Source organism: Sitophilus oryzae, unplaced genomic scaffold, assembly GCF_002938485.1.
Source record: "Sitophilus oryzae breed Bouriz unplaced genomic scaffold, Soryzae_2.0 scaffold_1297_pilon_pilon, whole genome shotgun sequence".
In the NCBI taxonomy this organism is placed as follows: domain Eukaryota; kingdom Metazoa; phylum Arthropoda; class Insecta; order Coleoptera; family Curculionidae; genus Sitophilus; species Sitophilus oryzae.
In genome coordinates, this window is record NW_022145945.1 from 4257088 (window position 1) to 4277394 (window position 20307).

The 20307-nt window shown below is 32.4% G+C and overlaps 1 protein-coding gene across 1 annotated transcript in view; it reads right to left on the reverse strand.

Moving 5' to 3' along the window:
- Nucleotides 1-374: 374 nt before the first annotated feature.
- The window catches only part of LOC115874611 (transient receptor potential-gamma protein), a 312812-nt gene continuing 292879 nt past the window's right edge, over nt 375-20307 (reverse strand). Inside the window, exons 20-23 of the mRNA XM_030889819.1 lie at nt 13297-13478; nt 8550-8767; nt 6876-7029; nt 375-757 (exon numbers count right to left, since the gene is read on the reverse strand). Coding sequence (XP_030745679.1) covers nt 540-757; nt 6876-7029; nt 8550-8767; nt 13297-13478 — 772 coding nt within the window. The 3' untranslated portion in view covers nt 375-539. The remainder of the gene's footprint in view (nt 758-6875; nt 7030-8549; nt 8768-13296; nt 13479-20307) is intronic.

Here is a 20307-nt window from a genome sequence, read left to right on the forward strand (position 1 = left end):
TTGTCTCACCCCGTATAATTTTTCGGGTCAAATTTTAATTTGGTTTAACATACAATGGTTACTGTAACTAAATATCAGGCTATACAAGGTAAACTACAATTTAAGTAGCTGTTATCGAAATTTAAAATTTACTCTTCATTTTCACAAAATTCGCTTATTTAATAAAACCTAAGAATAAAACTTACCTTTATTTTTTTTTCTAGAATCCGAAAATCAATTAATATATAGGGTGTTCCATTAGAAAAAACACAACTTTAATGTGTACTTTTTTTTGGGGACACCCTGTATAATTCTATATATTTTTTATCAAATGCTGTCAGTTAACCTACATATGCTGCCAAAATTTTATTTCGATTTAAACTACCGTTCTCCTTGCAGCTTCCGCGCCGTATGAGAGGCGGCACCATGTATATTAAACTTTAAAATACACCAAAGTTTTAAGGTGTCCGTTTTTCGTGTCGGTGTGTGTACTATTAAACCGATACAACCAGCCTTGTATACAATTTTTAAAGTTACAGTCAATTAACCTAAACTAGTAACTAAAGCCAGCCAGCATTGTTCTGGCCGCTCATCAATGGAATAACGCCTGGCAGTTTGGGCAGCGATGGCTGACCGGTCGTTTTGAATTCTTCGTCGGGAGTTTGGGTGGATCCTGTAGCTGGGTTGCTGGAAGATGACGTGTAGATCAAGGGTTCTTTGAAGGAGTCGTTGGGATTTGCGTTGGCACTGCCTCGGAGTGTATGGGTGACGCTCTCTTCTAATATAAAACATTGATCAATGTTACGGTCATTTTGAATTTTAGATTAAATATAACAGTATAGCTTCAATCATAACCTCCCAATTAGTGAAATAAATTAGTGGTTTCAATTACACTTTATACTTTTTAGTTTACGATCATTCACTATGTCTAAAAAATACAATTAAAATTAATAAAATATCCTAGCAACAGCTTGCGGTAGTCTGTTGTATCCATAGAGAAAACATAATAGTATAAAACGGCCTACACACGTAACGATTTATCGTACTGCATGCAGTACGATATCCATCAAAACTGCCGCATTAACGATAAATCGTAGCGTGTGTAAGGAAATTGGATGGTTTGCAGTATGCAGTCGTCAAATCGTTTGCAGTACGGAGCTTCCGTAAAATATCGTATCAACGGGTCGTGTCTGGGGTGGGGTTTGAACGCGTGGAGTGTATTCCCTGCCGCAGTGCGCAGTTACGATATAATTTTTATTTATTTTTGGTTTAATCAATATTATGTTTTTAAAAAATAAGACATTCTGGGAAGACTTTATTGATTTATATAGAGAAAATAGATGCCTATGGGACGTGAAATCAAAAGATTATGCAAATAAAATGAAAAAAAATTCTTTCTCTCCAGCAACCACTTTTTACACCATTTCGCTTTTTGATTTCTTTTTGTTCATCATCTTCATCTATCAGCAATACCGCAGCTACAAGCACGGCAGCTTTCTTCTTTGAAATTCTTGACATAACGGTAGCCCTTCTCGACGAAAAGTGAATAATCTGAACTGCGGCAGTACAATGTGTTGCATCGTGTGTACAAAAAATGGCTGTACTGCAAGCCGTACGATTTTCTTTACGATCTGCAGTTCAACGCGCAGTACGATAAATCGTTACGTGTGTAGGCCGTTTAAGAGCTATAGTCTATACAATGAATAACTTTGAATTTTGACCGTTATTTTTTACCAACATGGCAAATATAAAATCCCTCTATCCAAAAAGTTACTGATATTCTTTAAAATGAGGGTGCATCCACACCTTTGAATAAGAAGACTAAGGAAGGAGCATATCAAAAATCTTAGGTACACCGCGATGGGCTTCAAATATGGCCGACTTAAATTCCGGTTTATCAGTGTCGTTCTAATTTTATTTAAAAAATGTAAAACTATGATGTAGGGTAGACGTGGGGTAGACTCAATAATTTGTTGTTTTATTTTACGTTGTGAATAAATGTTGGTAGTTATTAAAATTGTTATAAAAATATATAATTCTAATAAAAATAGGTAAGTTATAATAAGTATTTATTAACACAAACATCCGATACGCTACTGAAGCAGGTAAGTCAAATTAACGTATCTAAATTCTTTGACATCTATTCTTTGACAAGTAATAAATAAAAGCTAAAATGCAAGAAAAATATATAATTTAGTTAATTTAAGTGAATTTCATAAATGATCGGTTTACTACACGTATGTATATTATATAGTCACTTACTAGCGAACATTTGTTCCATTATTTCACTCAATTTTTGCCGAGATCTACCGCACGCTACACAACCAACTATTTTAGAGTCTTTTTCGATAATCGCGATAGTGTCACTGATAATTTAAGTTCTGCCACAATTTCCATCTAGATTTACTACCTTTATACAACTATCAATAGTAGAATAAATAATAAATAACATAAAATAAGCTCCATAAAGACTGACAAATCCACAAAATTTCAAATCAAATTCAAATGTGTCAAATGAATCGTCAAACAGAACTGTCAAGAATCCCCACCCTAGAGAGCTTTTATGGTGCCTTTTCCGCCCACCATGCATGAATACATGGATAGCATTATGCTCCTTCCTTACTCTTCTTATTCAAAGATCCACACTATCCTAAAAACGGCGTATCAGCGTAACGACGTAACGACCTTGAATAGATTTCCAGTAATTCTATGGGCTGAAAAAATCATCTGTCAGAAATTTTATCTGTCAAATTCATCTGTCAAAAATTTCAGTCAATAGAATTACTGGAAATCGATTCAAGGTCATTACTCCGTTACGCCGATACGCCGTTTTTAGGATAGTCTGGATGCACCCTGAGTGCCTGAACGAATTAGATAGGTAACTCTTTTTACTTTCGTGAAATAGAAAAGGAAAATAATAAAACAAGTGACAGTTCTTCCTCTTCTTGAAAAAATCAACGCGAAATGTCATAATTGACAAAACTAAAATGTCATCAGCCTTTGACATTTCTAAATATCAGACCAATACCGTCTCTAATAGAACAGCCTCGGACCGAGATTTATGACGTCACGCTAGTTAGATACCACGGATTAATAAATATGTTGTAGAATACATGGAAAACATAATTATTCCTCGTATTTTTGGTTTGTATTTTAAAAATGATATAGTTGACATGAAATATACATAATATACAGTTAATAAATACAATATATATATACCTATTTATAGTAATAGAATATGTACATTAGATAATGGGTAAAATGTAAAATATATTTTAAATTTTGGTGTTTGAAAATCGATCTAATTTAACAAAAAACATTCAATATCTACTAATAGTGATATATTACTATTTGCATTCACAAAATTTATATGTATATTTTGCAAGCATCAATGTTCGAAAAATTATATTTGCAAATAATACAATATCATAGAAAAAAAGGTGTCAGCGATGGCTATGAAATAAAGATCGCTGTAATTTTATATGTAAAATTATTCTAAAATTTTTGATTTTCTTGGGATTTAGGTTCTGGAAAAACGCTGATTAAGTTTTCATTTGGTTTTTCATTATTTTCTTTGGTTAAAAAAAACGTTATAGCTAACGTTTATAGTCTTCATCAGTGTTGTGCTATATGAAAAAAATAGTGTCGAATATAATCCAAAAAATTACATGTACGAGGAATAATTATGTTTTCCGTGTATTCTACAACATAATTAATCCGTAGTATCTAACTAGCGTGACGTCATACATCTCGCACCGAGGCTGTTCTATTAGAGACGGCATTGCATCAGCATGGCCGCAAGTTGCTAACCTAATAAAATTTACACCAGAAAAGCCCGCGGGAACTGTCAAATTCAAAGTTATTCGTTTCACAGACTATAGCAACGTTTTCGAGAAAGTATTTTAAGACGTCTGGCTCTTTGATATATCTTTTACTATGCTCTCTGGAACAGCATGCGGCCCGTCTGGCTGCCGATACCCGTTGCGTTCACTACTGCGCATCGGAAGAAGATCCTATATTTTTTTTTAATTTAGTTCTATAAATTCTAGTATTGAATATAAATCGAACATGTCTCCATAGCGCAGTGCGTAGAGTTTCCGACTACGAACCGAAGATTCAGAGTTCGAATCCGGGTCAGGGCAAAGACTTTTTTATTTTATTTTCGTTAATATTCTGATAGTAAAGTATTAAATAATTCTGGTGATTCAAAAAAATAAATATTTTACTATCAGAATATAAACCAAAAATAAAATAAAAAAGTTTTTGTCCTGACCCGGATTCGAACTCTGACTCTTCGCTTGATAGGCGAAACTTGGCGAAACCTCTACGCGCTGAGCTATGGAGACTCGGTCGGTTTATATTCAATACTATAATTTAAAGGACTAATAAAAATATAGGATCTAGGATCTTCATGGGATCTTCTTTCAATGCGCAGTAGGGAACGCAACGTTTACCGGCAGCCAGACGGGCCGCATGCTGTTTTAGAGAGCATAGTAAAAGATATATCAAAGAGCCAGACGTCTTAAATACTTGTTTTTCCGACGTTGCTAGCTCTCGTACTATAATATTTAGCTTATAAAACAATACACTTTTGATTTCTAACCAAAATTTTTCTTGATGGGTGGTAATCAAAGGCCAAAATGACGTTCTTCGCAAATTTTGAAGTGTAATTAGTGGAAAAGTCAAAAGTTTGTTAACTTTTTCCAATAATTGAAAATTATTAGCACTAATTATGACGTTCTGAATGCTTACATTAAAATTAGGTGAACAAACTTCTACGGCTAATTGAAACTACTAATTTTTTACACTGATTCTGTTCTGATGAAGGTTTCTGAATGAAGCTTTAGTCAGAATAATAGTACTGAAAGTTTTGTCAGCATGATAAACACAAGTAATGCTAAAAAATGGTTTCTGTTTCCAGAGAGTTGCATTTCTAAAGTCTCATACTAATAACCAAATATAAATAGACGATTCTTCCTTAATCCAATATTATTATTAATAGTTTTTTCGTTTAAAGAAAATCGTTACCATGACAGGTATTCAAACTTTATAAATACCAATCAGACTTTACTTGCTAAATTTCTGAAATTATCATAACGAAATTCTTGAAATGAAACTATAATAATAAAATTACCGTAAAATGGGGCGAATAGAAACAGTTTCGTAGGCTATTAGCGATATACCGGTTGATAAAAATGTGGTATTATGTTCCCGAATATTTTAAAACATGGGTCTTTGTTTGTTCTTTGCGTATACATATAATTTGATTTTTGAAAAATATGCATATAAATATTAAATAAAAATAACTTTTGTGTTTCTATTCACCTGCTATTCGGGAGAATAGAAACACACATTGATGTTAAGGTTTTTATCTATTCTATTTCCAACAAGTTGATTAGAAACAGATAATTATTACATATTTAAGTAGGTTTAGCAATAATTAACAATACATATAATATAACAACTTACATGTACCAGCTTAAGTATTACTTTAAAAATAAATATTTTATTTATAAAGTTTTCGCGCCATACAAAATAGGTGATAAATCGATCTCACATTTATTGATCAGCTGATTGACAGAAACTGTGCTGCCACAGATAAAAATATAGTTTTTACATTTTATTGTGTATTACCAATGATAGAAAAATTAGATATGTCGACTCTTTTTACTTGGAATATTTTTAATCGTGATTTGATTTTTTCAGAAATTTTGTTTCTATTCACCCCATTTTACGGTATTAATTTTTAAGAAACCGGAAGGTTCAGGTATAGGAACATGATATATCGTGGAAAAGCAATTTTATTATTGTTTTGATTTTTTAAATAATATACATAGGGTTCAATTTAAAATAATAAAGCTTGAGCAATCTTATAAACAGACAGAAATAAATAATTAATTTAATTAGCTGTAAACTTTGATCAAATTTTGGTCATAATTTAAGTTTAAAAAAGATGATATAATTTGAAAGTAAAAAAATGCACTTTTGTATTGAACTACTGATGTTTATTATAAATAAATATTTTTTCCTTTTATATACTTAAACATAGTTTATCAAGTTTTACTAGACTTTGATTTAAATTGGGTTATAAAGAGTTTTAAGCGCGGGAAAATGAATCATTTTAAATGGAGCATTAAAAGATCATACGGATTATTTAAGGGCCATTATGGAGTCTGATGCCGAAAAAAAGTTAGTTTTTTTATCGAATTGAAAAAGTTTGGAGATTCTGGTTTTTAGGTTTGATCCATTACTGATTTATTAGAAACATCGAGAGAAGAATTAAATATTGTATGAAGTTTATTAATTATTGAACAATAATTAAACTTTTTTGTGTACTTTTTTAAGTTTAATAATAAGGATAAAAATTGGCGCCGGGAGGCACGTATAGCCGCCCATACTAAAATATGTTAATAAAAATTTGGTAGGCAGTTCTTTTAGTTTCAAAGTAAAGAAATTTTTCCAATTTTTTTTATCTCAAAAACTGCGACATTGATTGATTTTGATGTTATTACAAATTTTGTTGGAAATATTATTCCTAATCTTAAATTGAAAACCGCGTTCCGCTAGCTGCTGCAATTTTGGAGTTACGGTTTTTTTAAATTTTTAACCCCTTCTCATACCCCCTTAACAACCCCCCACCCCCATCAAAAACTAAGGGCCACATTCTCGAGTGCCACAGTATTTTTGTGCCAAATTTGGTTAAAATCGGTTTAGCGGTAGATAGACAGACATAGAGACAGACAACATGAAAATATTTTGTATTTAGGTCATTTATGACCCAAATTATTCATTTTGAGTGAAATTAAAAAACTCTTTTGCTGATCTTAATAGCCTACCATACCTGTTGGCATGGTCGGCTAAAAATCTATATCTTTCTTGATAAATCACAAATTCACCTGTGGTGGAAGAGATCAAAGCAGGCCGACTAGCCGGTGCTATTTCTATAGAATCCTGCTGAGATTGAGCTTTTTCATGCCTGGACACTGGCAGTTGATTTATTTCTGGTACTCTAGTCGGTACGCTGGAAGCCCTTTTCAAAACTTGAGGAAACTGTAACAGAATAACAATTATCATTTTTTTCTCAACATTCATGGGACAAAAGCTCTGAAGTATATTTTACAATGCAAAAATTATAATCTGTTAATTTGAAGTTTGGCTTTAGGTCCGAACGTCAACAAGTTTGATAGATTTATACTCCTTTTACTTTTTCTACTTTAGGGTATATTCCGTTGCTTACAGTGGCGGATACAGAGGGGAGGCCCATAGGGCCAAGGCCCCCCTTCCTAAAATCTATAAATTGGGTTGAATTCCGACTTTTGGGTTAGAAATGGCGCTCTGAAAAGCATATTCTACATTACTTTTTATTTGCCCCCCGGTTGCTTACCTTGGTTATGGTTTTATGTTCCGTTTCTATCGATTTCCTGAAAGTTTTCTTATTACGGAACACGGTTTCTGAAAAATTCGGTTACAACTGTCACCAAACTAACTTTTTTTTTGTCAATCAATGTCATTTATGTGACAGAAATCAAGTAAATATTGTAAGTTCGAGTGAAATTCTCATTTCATTTCTAAAATTTATAATAATATTTTGTATTTACATCCAAAAGCAATGGAGGTAGGCAGTAAAGGTAACTAAATTTCTTTAATAAAATATAATGTTATTTCTTAAAGTAAGGAACATTTAACGAAAACATGAAAAACAAGACAACAAGTAATCGTGAATGTTTTGTAAGCTATAAAAATATAAATATTGATTAGATTTATTTATTTATTATTGATCTGTTTTAATACTGAACCTGCAAATCTTCACTTGAGCTGTCTAACGAGTTTAACAGTTTGTTAATAAAGTACTTTTCTAATAGTTTCTTTTTTAATAAGTACATTAAAAATGCATGGAAGATAAATTTTATAATAGAGATAGGTATTGAAATTTAGAAAACGTCAACATTTGACGTTTCCAGTATCTTACCAAACCGTTTCGTATCAAACCGTTGTTTTTCAGGAACCGCTCTTTACCGTAGTTTACCGGTCTGGTTCGCCTGGTTTTGCAACGGAATATAGCCTTAGTAAGTCCTAAAAATCAAAAAATCAAAAAAAAAATCAAAGGTTTTCTTTGATTTAAGTAAAAACAATCTTCGGATTGTCACGGGGTTTCTAACAGGACACTGTCTCCTCAACGAACACCTCAGTAGGCTGAAGCTGAGAAACAACGGCGAATGCAGATTCTGTGGGGAAAATGGGGAAACACCAGAACACACTGAGTGCGCCGAGATGACGACCATTCGTGCCATGGACTTTGGTATGGCTCTGTGGAGCCGTCTCAGATACTGCCTTTTGTTAAAGCCCTGAGACTGTATGATGACTTATAACTCAAGAAAGGGGAACACACAATAGATCTGTAAGGTCGCGGTGATTAACTCCCCTCCTAAACATTCTACATTCTACAACATAGATCATAAAGCTTATAGGTATTATAAGTTTTTACGTACGTTTTTTGATATCTTAGGATTATTGCAGTATTATTGCTGGTATAATAAGTTAATAAATAAGTTAATATATAAAAATAGTACCTTTTTACTTAGTATTAGTTTTTTGCTAATGGTTTCGCTAATAGAACTTGGTGGTACTACCACTGGACTAGTGTTCCTGGAAGCAGAAAACTTTTTCCTCTTCTTCTTTAGCAACGCCAATCCGTGGGCCAAACCATGAAGTTCGGGTTCTGCTGGTTCGGAATCCCTGCTCATCGTTACATCGATGCTAGGGTTTGAATCTGATTGGCTCATAGATTCTAGAAATGAAAATACTGACTGAAAAAATTACTATTGAAAGTAGAGTACAGTAATGATTAGGTACTTCATGAATTTTCTTAAAACGCGTATTTTTTTCCGTATATACTTATTCCTCAATATCCAATTAATATGAATTAACAACTATAGTTCATATCAAATAAACTTTTAGTCACGTGATTAAGCTTGACCGGCACAGCTTATTTTCTTTTAATCAAAATATTTTAGGAAACAAAAATAAATTAATTATAAATATAAAACATTATTTATATCAACAAAACTCACCATTTTAACAGCACTTAAGGAACATGAAGGACCATTACTACCGCTTTCCCGTTCAAAATATTATAAAAAAAGTTGCGAAGAGTTTTTTACGGCTACGTTGTATACTTAGTATTAAAAGAAGTTCTAAAAAGAACAATGTTCGACTGCAAGGTCTGCTAGTAATAATTTTTAAACTTAAAGTATCACAAAAAATTATTTAAACCAAAAACTCGTAATACAAAACTAAAGTGTCAAAACGAAAGACAATGTCAGGAAATAAATAAATAAATGTGGCAATTTGACAGTTTTTACAGCAGAGCTGCCAACTCAATCTCCAGCGGGAGATTTAAATTCCAGTTAATCAGCGCGGCGCCGAATATGTCCATGGTTGGCAACAATGAACTTAAAAATCGCGCTCTCGATTACGTAACTAAAAGTTTAATTGATATGAAATATACAGGTTGTTAATTTGTTTATTACCCGCGGAAGAGCTTTATGGTTGAAATACGACAACCTCGGCCCGCTCGTCGAGAGACGACGCGACGGGACGAGTCGGCAGCTTAGCTTAGTACTCATTTGGAATGTAGGCAGTGTTGCCCATTCTGTTCCCCAATAAGTAACCGTCCAGCTAACAAACTGTATAATATGTTACGGTTAAAGTCCGATGTCCGTTTAATGTCGACATTAACAGGTTAATGTTTGGGTTTGGTTATGATTTTGGTTGTTTTGTTGTGTGTTATTCTCGAGATTAACCCGGTAATGTAGACATTAACCGGACATCGAATCTTCACTGTAACATATATAACCATTATAAATAATACAAAAAATATGAATATAACATTTCATTACTTATTTCCTATCGATTTCAAGCAATCAAGAATTTATTGCTTTATTTACTGTCTAGTTGTTTTCCAAAATAGAGAAAACACTTCCTGTAAGGTGTAAGTTTGAAGAGCAAACAAAGTTTTTAGAACCTCCGGAGAACATAAACACTTATTTCTCACAAGAATTGCGTTAGAGAATACTCGATAAAACAATCAAATGTCGAAATTCACAAGAGAGAAAAGCAATATCTATGATAAACCGAATAATATGGAACTAAAATACTGTATGAAAGAAAAATAAAAACGACGTCAAGATGACTTGAAAATGAGGATCGATTATACAGGGTGTCCCAGAAATAAGTGCAAGCATTTTATCTGGTAGTATACTTCAGCCCTAGCAACACGCCTATGAGTTTTTTTCGTGAAAAAAAAAATTGAAAATTCGAAATTTTTTGGAAATTTTTTTAGTTTTTAGTTAAAAAACATAATTTGTTGATAATATGGCAACGTAGCTATTAGATTAAATTTACAAGAAAGAAAATCCAGAAAAAATCTAGTGGTTTTCAAAATTTTAGCAAAAAATCTTTTTTTCGGAAAAATCAAAGTAAAATAACTTCGATAACTCCGTTATTTTGGACTTATTTGAAAATCGATAAAGAGAAAATATGTTTCTTTTATCGAGATCTACCACCACTTAAAATACTTGCATTTATTTCTGGGACACCCTGTACAGGGTGGCGCCTCTCATATGCCGTGGAAGCTCCAAGGAGAACGGTACTTTATATCGAAATGAAATTTTGGCAGCATATGTAGGTTAACTGAACACGTTTTATAAAAATATATAGAATTATACTGGGTGTTCCCAAAAAAGTTACACATCGAAGTTATGTTTTTTCTAATGGAACACCCTATATATTAATTGATTTTCAGATTCTAGGAAAAAAATAAAGGTGAGTTTTATTAAAGTAGCATATACCTAAAATCTAAGTATTTTGACATATTTCACATTTTGTGAAAATGTAGAGTAAATTATAAATTTCGATAACAGCTACCTAAATTTTAGATGACCTTGTTTAGCCAGATATTTAATTACAGCAACCATTGTATGTTAAACCAAATTGAAATTTGACCCGAAAAGTTATACAGGGTGAGACAAAATAAATATGGAACATTAGTCACTTTTAAATGCAAGTTACTCCTTTATTTTAAATGGAACACCCAGTATATTTTTCCGGTGTTCAATGGGGAATTTACATATCTTCAAAATATTATTAAGGTGGCCTACCCCACAGACAAAGATTTTCCCAGATATTTTAATTTTTATGATTTTGCGTTAGTAGATCTTTATTATTTGAAAAAATCTAGGTGGCTATGTGATATACCTTTTGTTAATTTAACAAAAATTAATGATTGTAGAGTAAAATACTCAACGGTAATAAAAAGATACACGTTTAAAACATATTTTAATTATTACAGAATTAAAACTAGATATAAACCTATAATTATGTGACAAAAATTAGCTAGATGAAATCAAATGCTCAAAATGCTTCCTTTCCTGTTAACTGCATAAAATGATTTTCTTTTCAAAAGGATCTTTTCATTTTAAAAGGCATATGTGGAGTTCTACCTCCAAAAGCAGCTACAATAATTTCTCTCATGTTGTCGACACTAGTTGGTTGAGTTTTGTAAACACTGTCTTTAACATATCCCCATAAAAAAATAGACTAGATAAAATCAAGAGCATTTAAGTATTCTTTTAATTGGTAAATGCACACTGCATTCACCAACTAATATAATCATATCAATTCTTTCTGATATAGGATAAGTTTGCATTTTCGGCAAATTTCTGAGATATTTTTTTGTGTTGACAAAATGATAACTAGTTGTTAAAGTTGGACTAAATAGGCAGCTATGTTGGAGTAAGCACAGCCACCTAGATTTTATCAAATAATAAAAATCTACTCCGATCAAATTATGTAATTGAAAATATCTGGGAAAATCTTTGTTTGAGGACTAGGCAACCTTAATAGTATTTTGAAGAGACATGAATTCTCCATTGAATATCGGAATAATATACTGGGTGTTCCATTTAAAATAAAAGAGTAACATGCTTTTAAAAGTGACCAATGTTCAATATTAATTTTGTCTCACCCTGTATAACTTTTTCGATCAAGTTTTAATTTGATTTAAAGTACAATAGTTAATTTAACTACATATTAGGCTATACCGGGTAAATTCCAATTTAGGTAGCTTTTATTGTAATTTAAAAATTGTTCTTTATTTCTAGAAAATGTTAAATATGTCAAAAACCTTTCACATTTTAGTCATATACTTCTCTTATAAAACTCACCTTTATTTTTCTCCCAGAATCCGAAAATCAATTAATATATAGGGTGTTCCATTACAAAAAACACAATGATACACTTTGATATGTAACTTTTTTTGGGGACACCCTGTAGAGCTCTCTATATTTTTAAAAAGTGCTCTGAATTAACCTACATATGCTCACAAAATGATATTTCTATACAAAAGGTCGTTCTCATTAGAGCCTCCGCGGCGTATGAGAGGCGCCACCCTGTATTTATAATTAATTTATATTTTCCTAAAATATTTTGATTAAAAGAAAATATGTAAAAGAGGGCAACGCTATGCTGGTCAAGCCTAATCATGTGACTCAATGTTTATCTGATATGAAATATACATTTAGAGAATAAATAATAACGTTTCCAGAATGAATTCCAATATCTTCTTGTGCTAAAAATTGTTTACAAACTGCTTAGGGGTTCAATTTTTAGGGTTCCGTACCCAAAGGGTAAAAACGGGAACCCTATTACTAAGACTTCGCTATCCGTCCGTCCGTCTGTCACAAAGGTCTATCTTATGAACCGTTATAGCTAGACAGTTGAAATTTTTACAGATAATGTATCTGTTGCCGCTATAAGAAAAAATACTAAAAAACAGAATTAAATAAATCTTTATAAATAAAAAAGTACTTTCACTAAACATTATCTTTTAAGTAAGAATTTTACATAGAATCTTTCAAGTCCTCGGTGGCCGCGTGGTTAAAGCGTTAGGACACTCTATGACGTTGAAGCCGTAGTTAGGCAGGTTCGAATCCTAGTCAAAGCGACTTTTTTTTAATCGTTTTTTTTTTAATTTTTACAAATTTTTACATATTTATTTTTACCTTTTGCATATTTATTATTGATTAATACAATTTTTAGTAATGTGTTTCTTCATTTATTTTAAAATTACTTATACGCGCATTCAAAATTTCAGCTAAATCGGAAAAAAGTTTATAATAATATAGTGTCTAATGTTGTATAGATAATGAATGGTACGGAACCCTTCGTGCGCGAGTCCGACTCGCACTTGACCAATTTTTTTCCTTTTGTTGTATGGAACCCTGAAAAAAACTTTAGACTATCTGAAAAAAGACTTACCATTCTCGTCAGAGGCGGGACTGTTACTGTGACTATGATTATGTCCATTATCCGTGCAGTTGTTACAAACCGAATCTTCGGACCTAGATCTTCCAATCAAACGGGATACTTTGGCAGTTTTAGCAGCTTCAATTAGCGTGCCCCAGCGCCGTTTGTGCGAATGGCTTCTCTTCAGATGTAGCCTAAACGATAATAAAGAAAAAGAAGCTATTAGAGGCAGGATAAATTCTCTCTATGGTCTATCTGTCTCCTCGAAAATTGCGGACGTAATGGCAAGAAGCGGTAAATTAGCATTCAAGTCGTCTAGGACAGTCTTTGTTTGGGGGATCTAATAAAAGGAACTCGATTTCCCAGGTTTTGCGTTTATAGCTAAAATTAGTAGCTTTAAGATATCCAGGGATTTTACCAGTGGCGGCTTAATCATGAGGTCAAATGGTCAATGCCCCCCCCCCCAAAATCAGGAGCAAATTAGAAAAACTTATTTAAATTATACTTTTTGTAAATCACTTTTTTCATCCTAAAATATTCAAAACTATTCCAAATTTGTCCAATTTTCGCTTGAAAACATTTTATTTTACCCATTTTCTCTACTGCCGGTCAAAATTTCATTTTGTCTTTAGTTCCCGCTATGTTTTACACGAATTAAACCAAGTGCCAAGGCTCGTGACGCCAACAAGATAAGGTAAACTACGTCTATAAAATATAATGGGTTAAGGTGCGATAGATATAGTTTATATTGGCCATTGACTGCGTCATTCATAAAAGGATTTGTAAAGTAGGCAACTTTACAGTTGTATTTGGTAGTTTACTGCTGTGGTTTACTGACAGACGGTATAAAAAGTGGCGGTTTTTGTCTTTGTCTAGAAACCCCAGCGTGTTATTATTGTAATTTGTAATATTGTTTATTAGTTGAGAATCAATATAGTTGATTAAGAAATATAGAGTGCATTATTTCTATATAAATATATTACAGGATTTCAGTCTTATAGCTGGAAAAATTTCGCCGTTTGGGCAGTTTGGGGGTTTATGAAAACTCAAATTACAAAACAATCTAGGTTTTTGTATCGTTTATCGCGTATCGCTTATAATGTTTGATTTAGTCAATATAAATCAATATTTAAATTTTTAATTTTAAAAAAATTTAGTTTTAGTTGCCGCAGCTTTATCGTAGCCGAAGGTTTTTTAGAAAAGTGTATGTGTATAATATATGTATTTATATTTTTGTGACATTATTATTTAAGTGTCTTTTAAATCCTACCGTAGAAAATTTGTGTAAAGAACATTGACTGGATTTTTAGTGAAATGGTACTAGACCACCTGTTTAAAAATGTAAGGGTAGGATTTATTTTAACATAATTTGTATTTATTTTTAGATTTATTTTCCTTTAACTAAACGTACAAGTACCTTGTAAGAAACCAATTAAATTTGGTCGCGTCTTAAAAAAATCGACGCAATATTTTTAGATATTGACTTCCCTACAATAATAACCACGAGCCGCCACTGGATTTTACACAAGCTGTTTATAAAAAAGGTTTTCCAATATAATTCAGATACAAATTTTATATTTTAGGTTAAGGATACTTAATAATAATAATAACAACAAATTTATTTGTCATAATACCGGCCGCATCTCAAAAGTGGCTTACCCTTATAACTTTTTAATTTTTTCTGATACGAAAAACAAGATTTGGTATGTTAGTATGCGACATTAATTAGGATTGATTGACGTATTCAGTTGTTTTTGATCACTTCCTGTTTCACCGGAAACGACTACAACCTTTGATTTTTAAATGGTACCCTCGGTATATTTTCACTTTATTCGATAGAAAATAATACTGTGAATAGAATGACATATCATAAGCCAAATTTTGATATTTTTGCTTTAAAAAAAGGTTACTTTAAATTTCAATTTAGAGTGCCATGGCTGTGTTAACAACGCTAATTTTTAATCACGGAGCCTTGGAAAAATATATTTGATCGTCTAATGTTTTCGTGTCTTTTTCTGGCCGGTTAAAAGATGCCCAAATCATAATTTTAATCATATCTCAATTTTTTCAAATGGAACAAGGGTGGCTCATTAGCATATTTGGAAAAAGCATTTTTTGCGAATAATTTGATACCACACATTTGGTATTTCAAGTTAAATTGTCGTTATGAACCGCATGTTACAATTTTATTATCTATTCAGTGTCATTTTTTATCGAATAAAGTAAAAAAATCCGAGAGTGTCATTTAAAAATTAAAAGTTTTTTTCCGGTGAAACAGGAAATGACCAGAAACAATGAATACGTCAATCAATCCTAATTTATGTCATATACTATCATATCAAGTCTCGTTTTTTCATCTGAAAAGATAAAAAAGTTGTAGAGGTGAGCGACTTGGTATAAAAGAGACGCACCCGGTATAAATAAGTTACAAATTACAAAAACCATTATAAATTGACAAAGAGGAGGTTGAAAAACAATTAAAAAAAAGATCCAAAGTCCATTGAAAAAATAATTATAAAAAAAATATTTCTGATGCTCTAAGGCTCGTATTTATAGTCGCGTCTCGAGACGCCAAGACAGTCTTGGGCTCTTGAGAGCGCAAACCACAGAATATACGGGCAAACGTCATTTTGGAGACTGCGATTTTCATTTTGGAGATTGTCATTTTGGATAGTTTATGTGATCTGTGGATAGTTTCTTAAGCTAACTTTTTTAGTAAACAAAGTTACTTTGTCAGAGACTTTGTTTACTAAAAACATAAACTATCCAAAATGAGAATCTCCAAAATGAAAATCGCAATCTCCAAATGACGTTTGCCCGTATATTCTGTGGTTTGCGCTCTCAAGATCCCAAGACTGTCTTGGCGTCTCGAGACGCGACTATAAATACGGGCCTAAGACAACAAAAAAAAAGTAATCAAGTTTTATCCTTGGTTAAAAAATATACTTTTATTTGAATTTACTCAAATCACTTATACCCTTCTTCAACTTAGTAGCAATTTTTGTTCATTATTAAAATATGTTATAAGGATTAAAAAGAAATATTATTAGCTTAAACAAACAATGATTATACAATTCAAATAAGTAAATAACTAATTTTATCAAAATTAATTTAATAAAGGAATATAATATGATTAAGATTAAAAAAAGTAAGGAATCAAATTTAAATTAAAATTTAATTTAATGCCGTTTTTATTCGATCATACGGTATTTAACAAACATATAACTAACTTTTCACTTGTCAAAATTGAACTCTGTAGCCAAGTCAAAATATACATCTTTCATAATACACGCATAAAGAAAAGAAACAGTTTATTTGTTTGTGCAAGCTAAGCGGATTACATTCAAGACCGGAATACTAATGTAAAACTTATACGAATTTGCTGGGACATCTAAAATAAGACAGTAAAAACGTTTTATCGGAAAAGTTTTTGAGAGTATTTTTACAGTAAAAGAGAAAACTTCTTGTTGTAGATTCCGTATTTGTTTTATTTGACAATTATTTGGAATCCATAAAAAAAGCTAGACGAGTTGAGTGAATGTCTTACAAGGCATTTTGGATCAGTTCTTCAATTTTTTCTTGTTATTTAAGATGATTAAATAATAAAATATTAGCATATCTTAAAGACCAAAATATTCTTAGCGCAACGCAGCTTCAACCAACTGCACATTGTCATCGGTATAGATATGGCAATGCGACAATGATTAGAATGGTCACTAACGGAATCAGTACTGGGAGAATTGCCAGATCAGGGGCTTGAAACACCCTCAAAAAGGAAATACCACTCCTGCAACTCCCAGTGGATGATATGCCAAGAATGTACAATTTTGAGAAACACCTCAATGTAGTATTGAGCAATAAAAAGGATTGGAATAGAGAAACGTCTGCTCAGAAGTTAAAAGACCATACCATATCTTGGTATACTGATCCTTCCAAAACCAATGCGGGAACAGGGATCGGAGTATTTGGCAGGGAACTAAATACTCCGAACCAATAGGCACCTATCTACCCTAGCATCCTACAGGCAGAAATATACGCTATCGAAAGATACGTACAACTTATCTTAGATAGGAACTATCGCAAACATGAAATTGCCATCTTATCTGATAGTCCAGCAGCGTTAAAAGCAATCAACTCAGTATCAATCAATTCGAAATTGGTCAAAGAATGCACAGAGAAGCTGAATAAATTCGACAAAGAAAACAAAGTCCTACTACCAAGGGATAGAAGGCAATGATAAAGCTAGAAAAGGAGCGAACACTCCACTAACTGGACCAGAACCGTTCTGCTTCCCAAGTGGTAACTAATTAAAAGCGTAACTCAAGATCATGGAAGACTCCATCCGCAACCTGGAATGGGAATCTTGCAACGGTCTAAGACATTCGAAGAAGTTTCTGAGGGCTTACGACCAAGAAAAATCAAAGATCTTCCTGGATTTAAGTAAGAACAATCTTCGGATTGTCACGGGGTTTTTAACAGGACACTGTCTGCTTAATGAACATCTCAGTAGATTGAAACTAAGAAGAAACGGTGAGTGCAGATTCTGTGGGGAAAATGGGTAAACACCAGAACATCTCATGACTGAGTGCGCCCAGATGACAACTATTCGTGCCATAAACTTTGGTACAACTGATATTGGAGATGGAGAACTACCCTCTGCAAAACCGTCCCAGATACTGGCTTTTGTCAAAGCCCTGGGACTAAGTATGATGAGTTATAACTTAAGAAAGATACACAACACATCTGTAAGGTCGCAGTGATTAACCTCCTGCCACTCACTCTAAATTTTAAAAAAAAACGCAGCATCTATCGTATTACTACATAAAAGGTTGAAGATTATTTCTTCACAGGTGGGACCATTTGTGTCAACTAGGGTTTCCAAACCGGGATCTTGGGGTCCCTGTGTATATTCATCGTCGAAATCCCGATATAAAATCCCGGAATCTCAAATTTCGAAAATCTCGAAAAATTTACATGCCCAATCTAAAATGATTCGATCTCATATACTTCAGTCTTTCAAAGAACATATTTTATTTATACTAAGCAGAACGTCAATATTTAAATGTTATATTTCCGTCTTTGCTAGATTTTATTGTTCTTGCAACAAGAATTGGTACTTACTAAATGTTACGTTGTTTTATCTATTTTAATAAAGCTTTTTTCACATTTTTTTTATATATACAGGGTGGGTCCTAAATAAGTGCAAATATTTTTAGGATTGGTAGATCTCGATAAAAGAAACATATTTTCTCTTTACCGTTTTTCAAATAAGTCCAAACTAACGGAGATATTATATTTTGAAACTTAAAAAAAATATTTTACGCTTAAATTTTGAGTACTAGATGTTTTCTGGATTTTCTTTCTTGTGTCTACTACATAGGTTGCCATATTATGAAAATATTATGTTTTTTAACTAAAAATTTAAAAAATTCCAAATTTTTTTTCAATTTTCAAAAAATGTTTTCGCGAAAAAATATACCACTAAAAATGTTTGCACCTATTTAAGACTCACCCTGTATGTAGCTGCATTTTTATTAAGTATTTCTTTAGATTAAATTTCCCATTTTTAGTGATGGGCAAAACTGTTATTTTTAGATAACAGTTTAAACTGTTATAGTTATTTATAAAAAAACAACTTAAAATAACAGCTTAAAAATAACAGGTTTCTTTAGTTTATTGCTAAATATCTGAAAGAGTATGAGGCGGTCACCGCCAGGCGTATTAACGCAGTTGCAAGTTGCAACAATGACATGCTCGGTGGTAGTATTTCCAGGGTGTCAAAACATTTCTAAATATCGATTGTTATCTAAAATACCTCTCTAAAAACGGTGGTTGTTTACAAATAAGCGCTGTTTACAAATTGCGATATAAAAAAGCCAAAATTCCGCCAATCGTCTATACCTATACATTCCGATCTACCTACGCCTTGCCCCTCGATCCGCGTAGATCCTGAATTGCGTAGCAGTGTACAGGGTGCATCTCACTAGACGGGCTCTTAGTTATAATTTTACCATTTGCGGTCAAAAAATAGCAATATAAGAAAATGTGTAGTATATTCTTCATAAGCAAACCAACTACACACTAGAGTTCGAATTAATTTTACACTTAAACTAGCGTGTACCCGCGACTTCGTTCGCGTCGAATTAATAATTTGTACTGGTGATGATAAAGCAAAGCAAGAATTTCTATTAACATACAAACTGGATAAGATTTTCTCACATTTGCCAAAAATAAGCTTTAAACGTCGAGCAGTTTAAGCAGAATCGTGGTTAATTAATTACTCAACTTTTTGGAACACCCTGTATGATTTTTTAAAAAATTTCAAAATATGTAAAAAACAAAATAAATTATGCGTGTCCAAGCGCTTTCCCGAAAGACTAACCGTTTTTTAAATAACAAATATTGTAATATTTGAGGGGCGTTTTCACCTTCTTGGAATTTGAGATTCGAGAAACCCCTCCTTATCGAACCTCAACCCCACAGTCAATCCGTTTGCCAAAAATCAGCTTTAAACGTCAAGCAGTTTAAGCAGAATCGTGATTACTCAATGGTCATATTTTATGAAACACCTTGTATGTATTTTTAAAAAATCTTAAAATATGTAAAACAACGAAATAAAATATACGTGTTTAAGAGTTTTTCCGAAAAACTCACCGGTTTTTAAATAAAAAATATTCTAATATTTGAGGGTGGTTTCACCCCCTTAGAATTCGAGTTTCGAAAAATCCCTTCTTATCGAACCTCTACACCCTAAAGTCAATCCGTTTTCCAAAAATCAGCTTTTTACGTCAAGGGCTTTAAGCAGGATCGTGATTAATAAATGACCAGATTTTTCAAAACACCCTGTATACATTTCTAAAAAATCTTAAAATATTATTCTGAAAATTTTTCAGAATAAATAAACATCTAAATATTGAAACTTAATAACGTACTGAAACATATAGCGCCATAATATCTCGACCTCCGCCCGTTATGCTCGTAACAGGTTGAAAAACAATGTATCTAAAACAACTGATGCGTTAT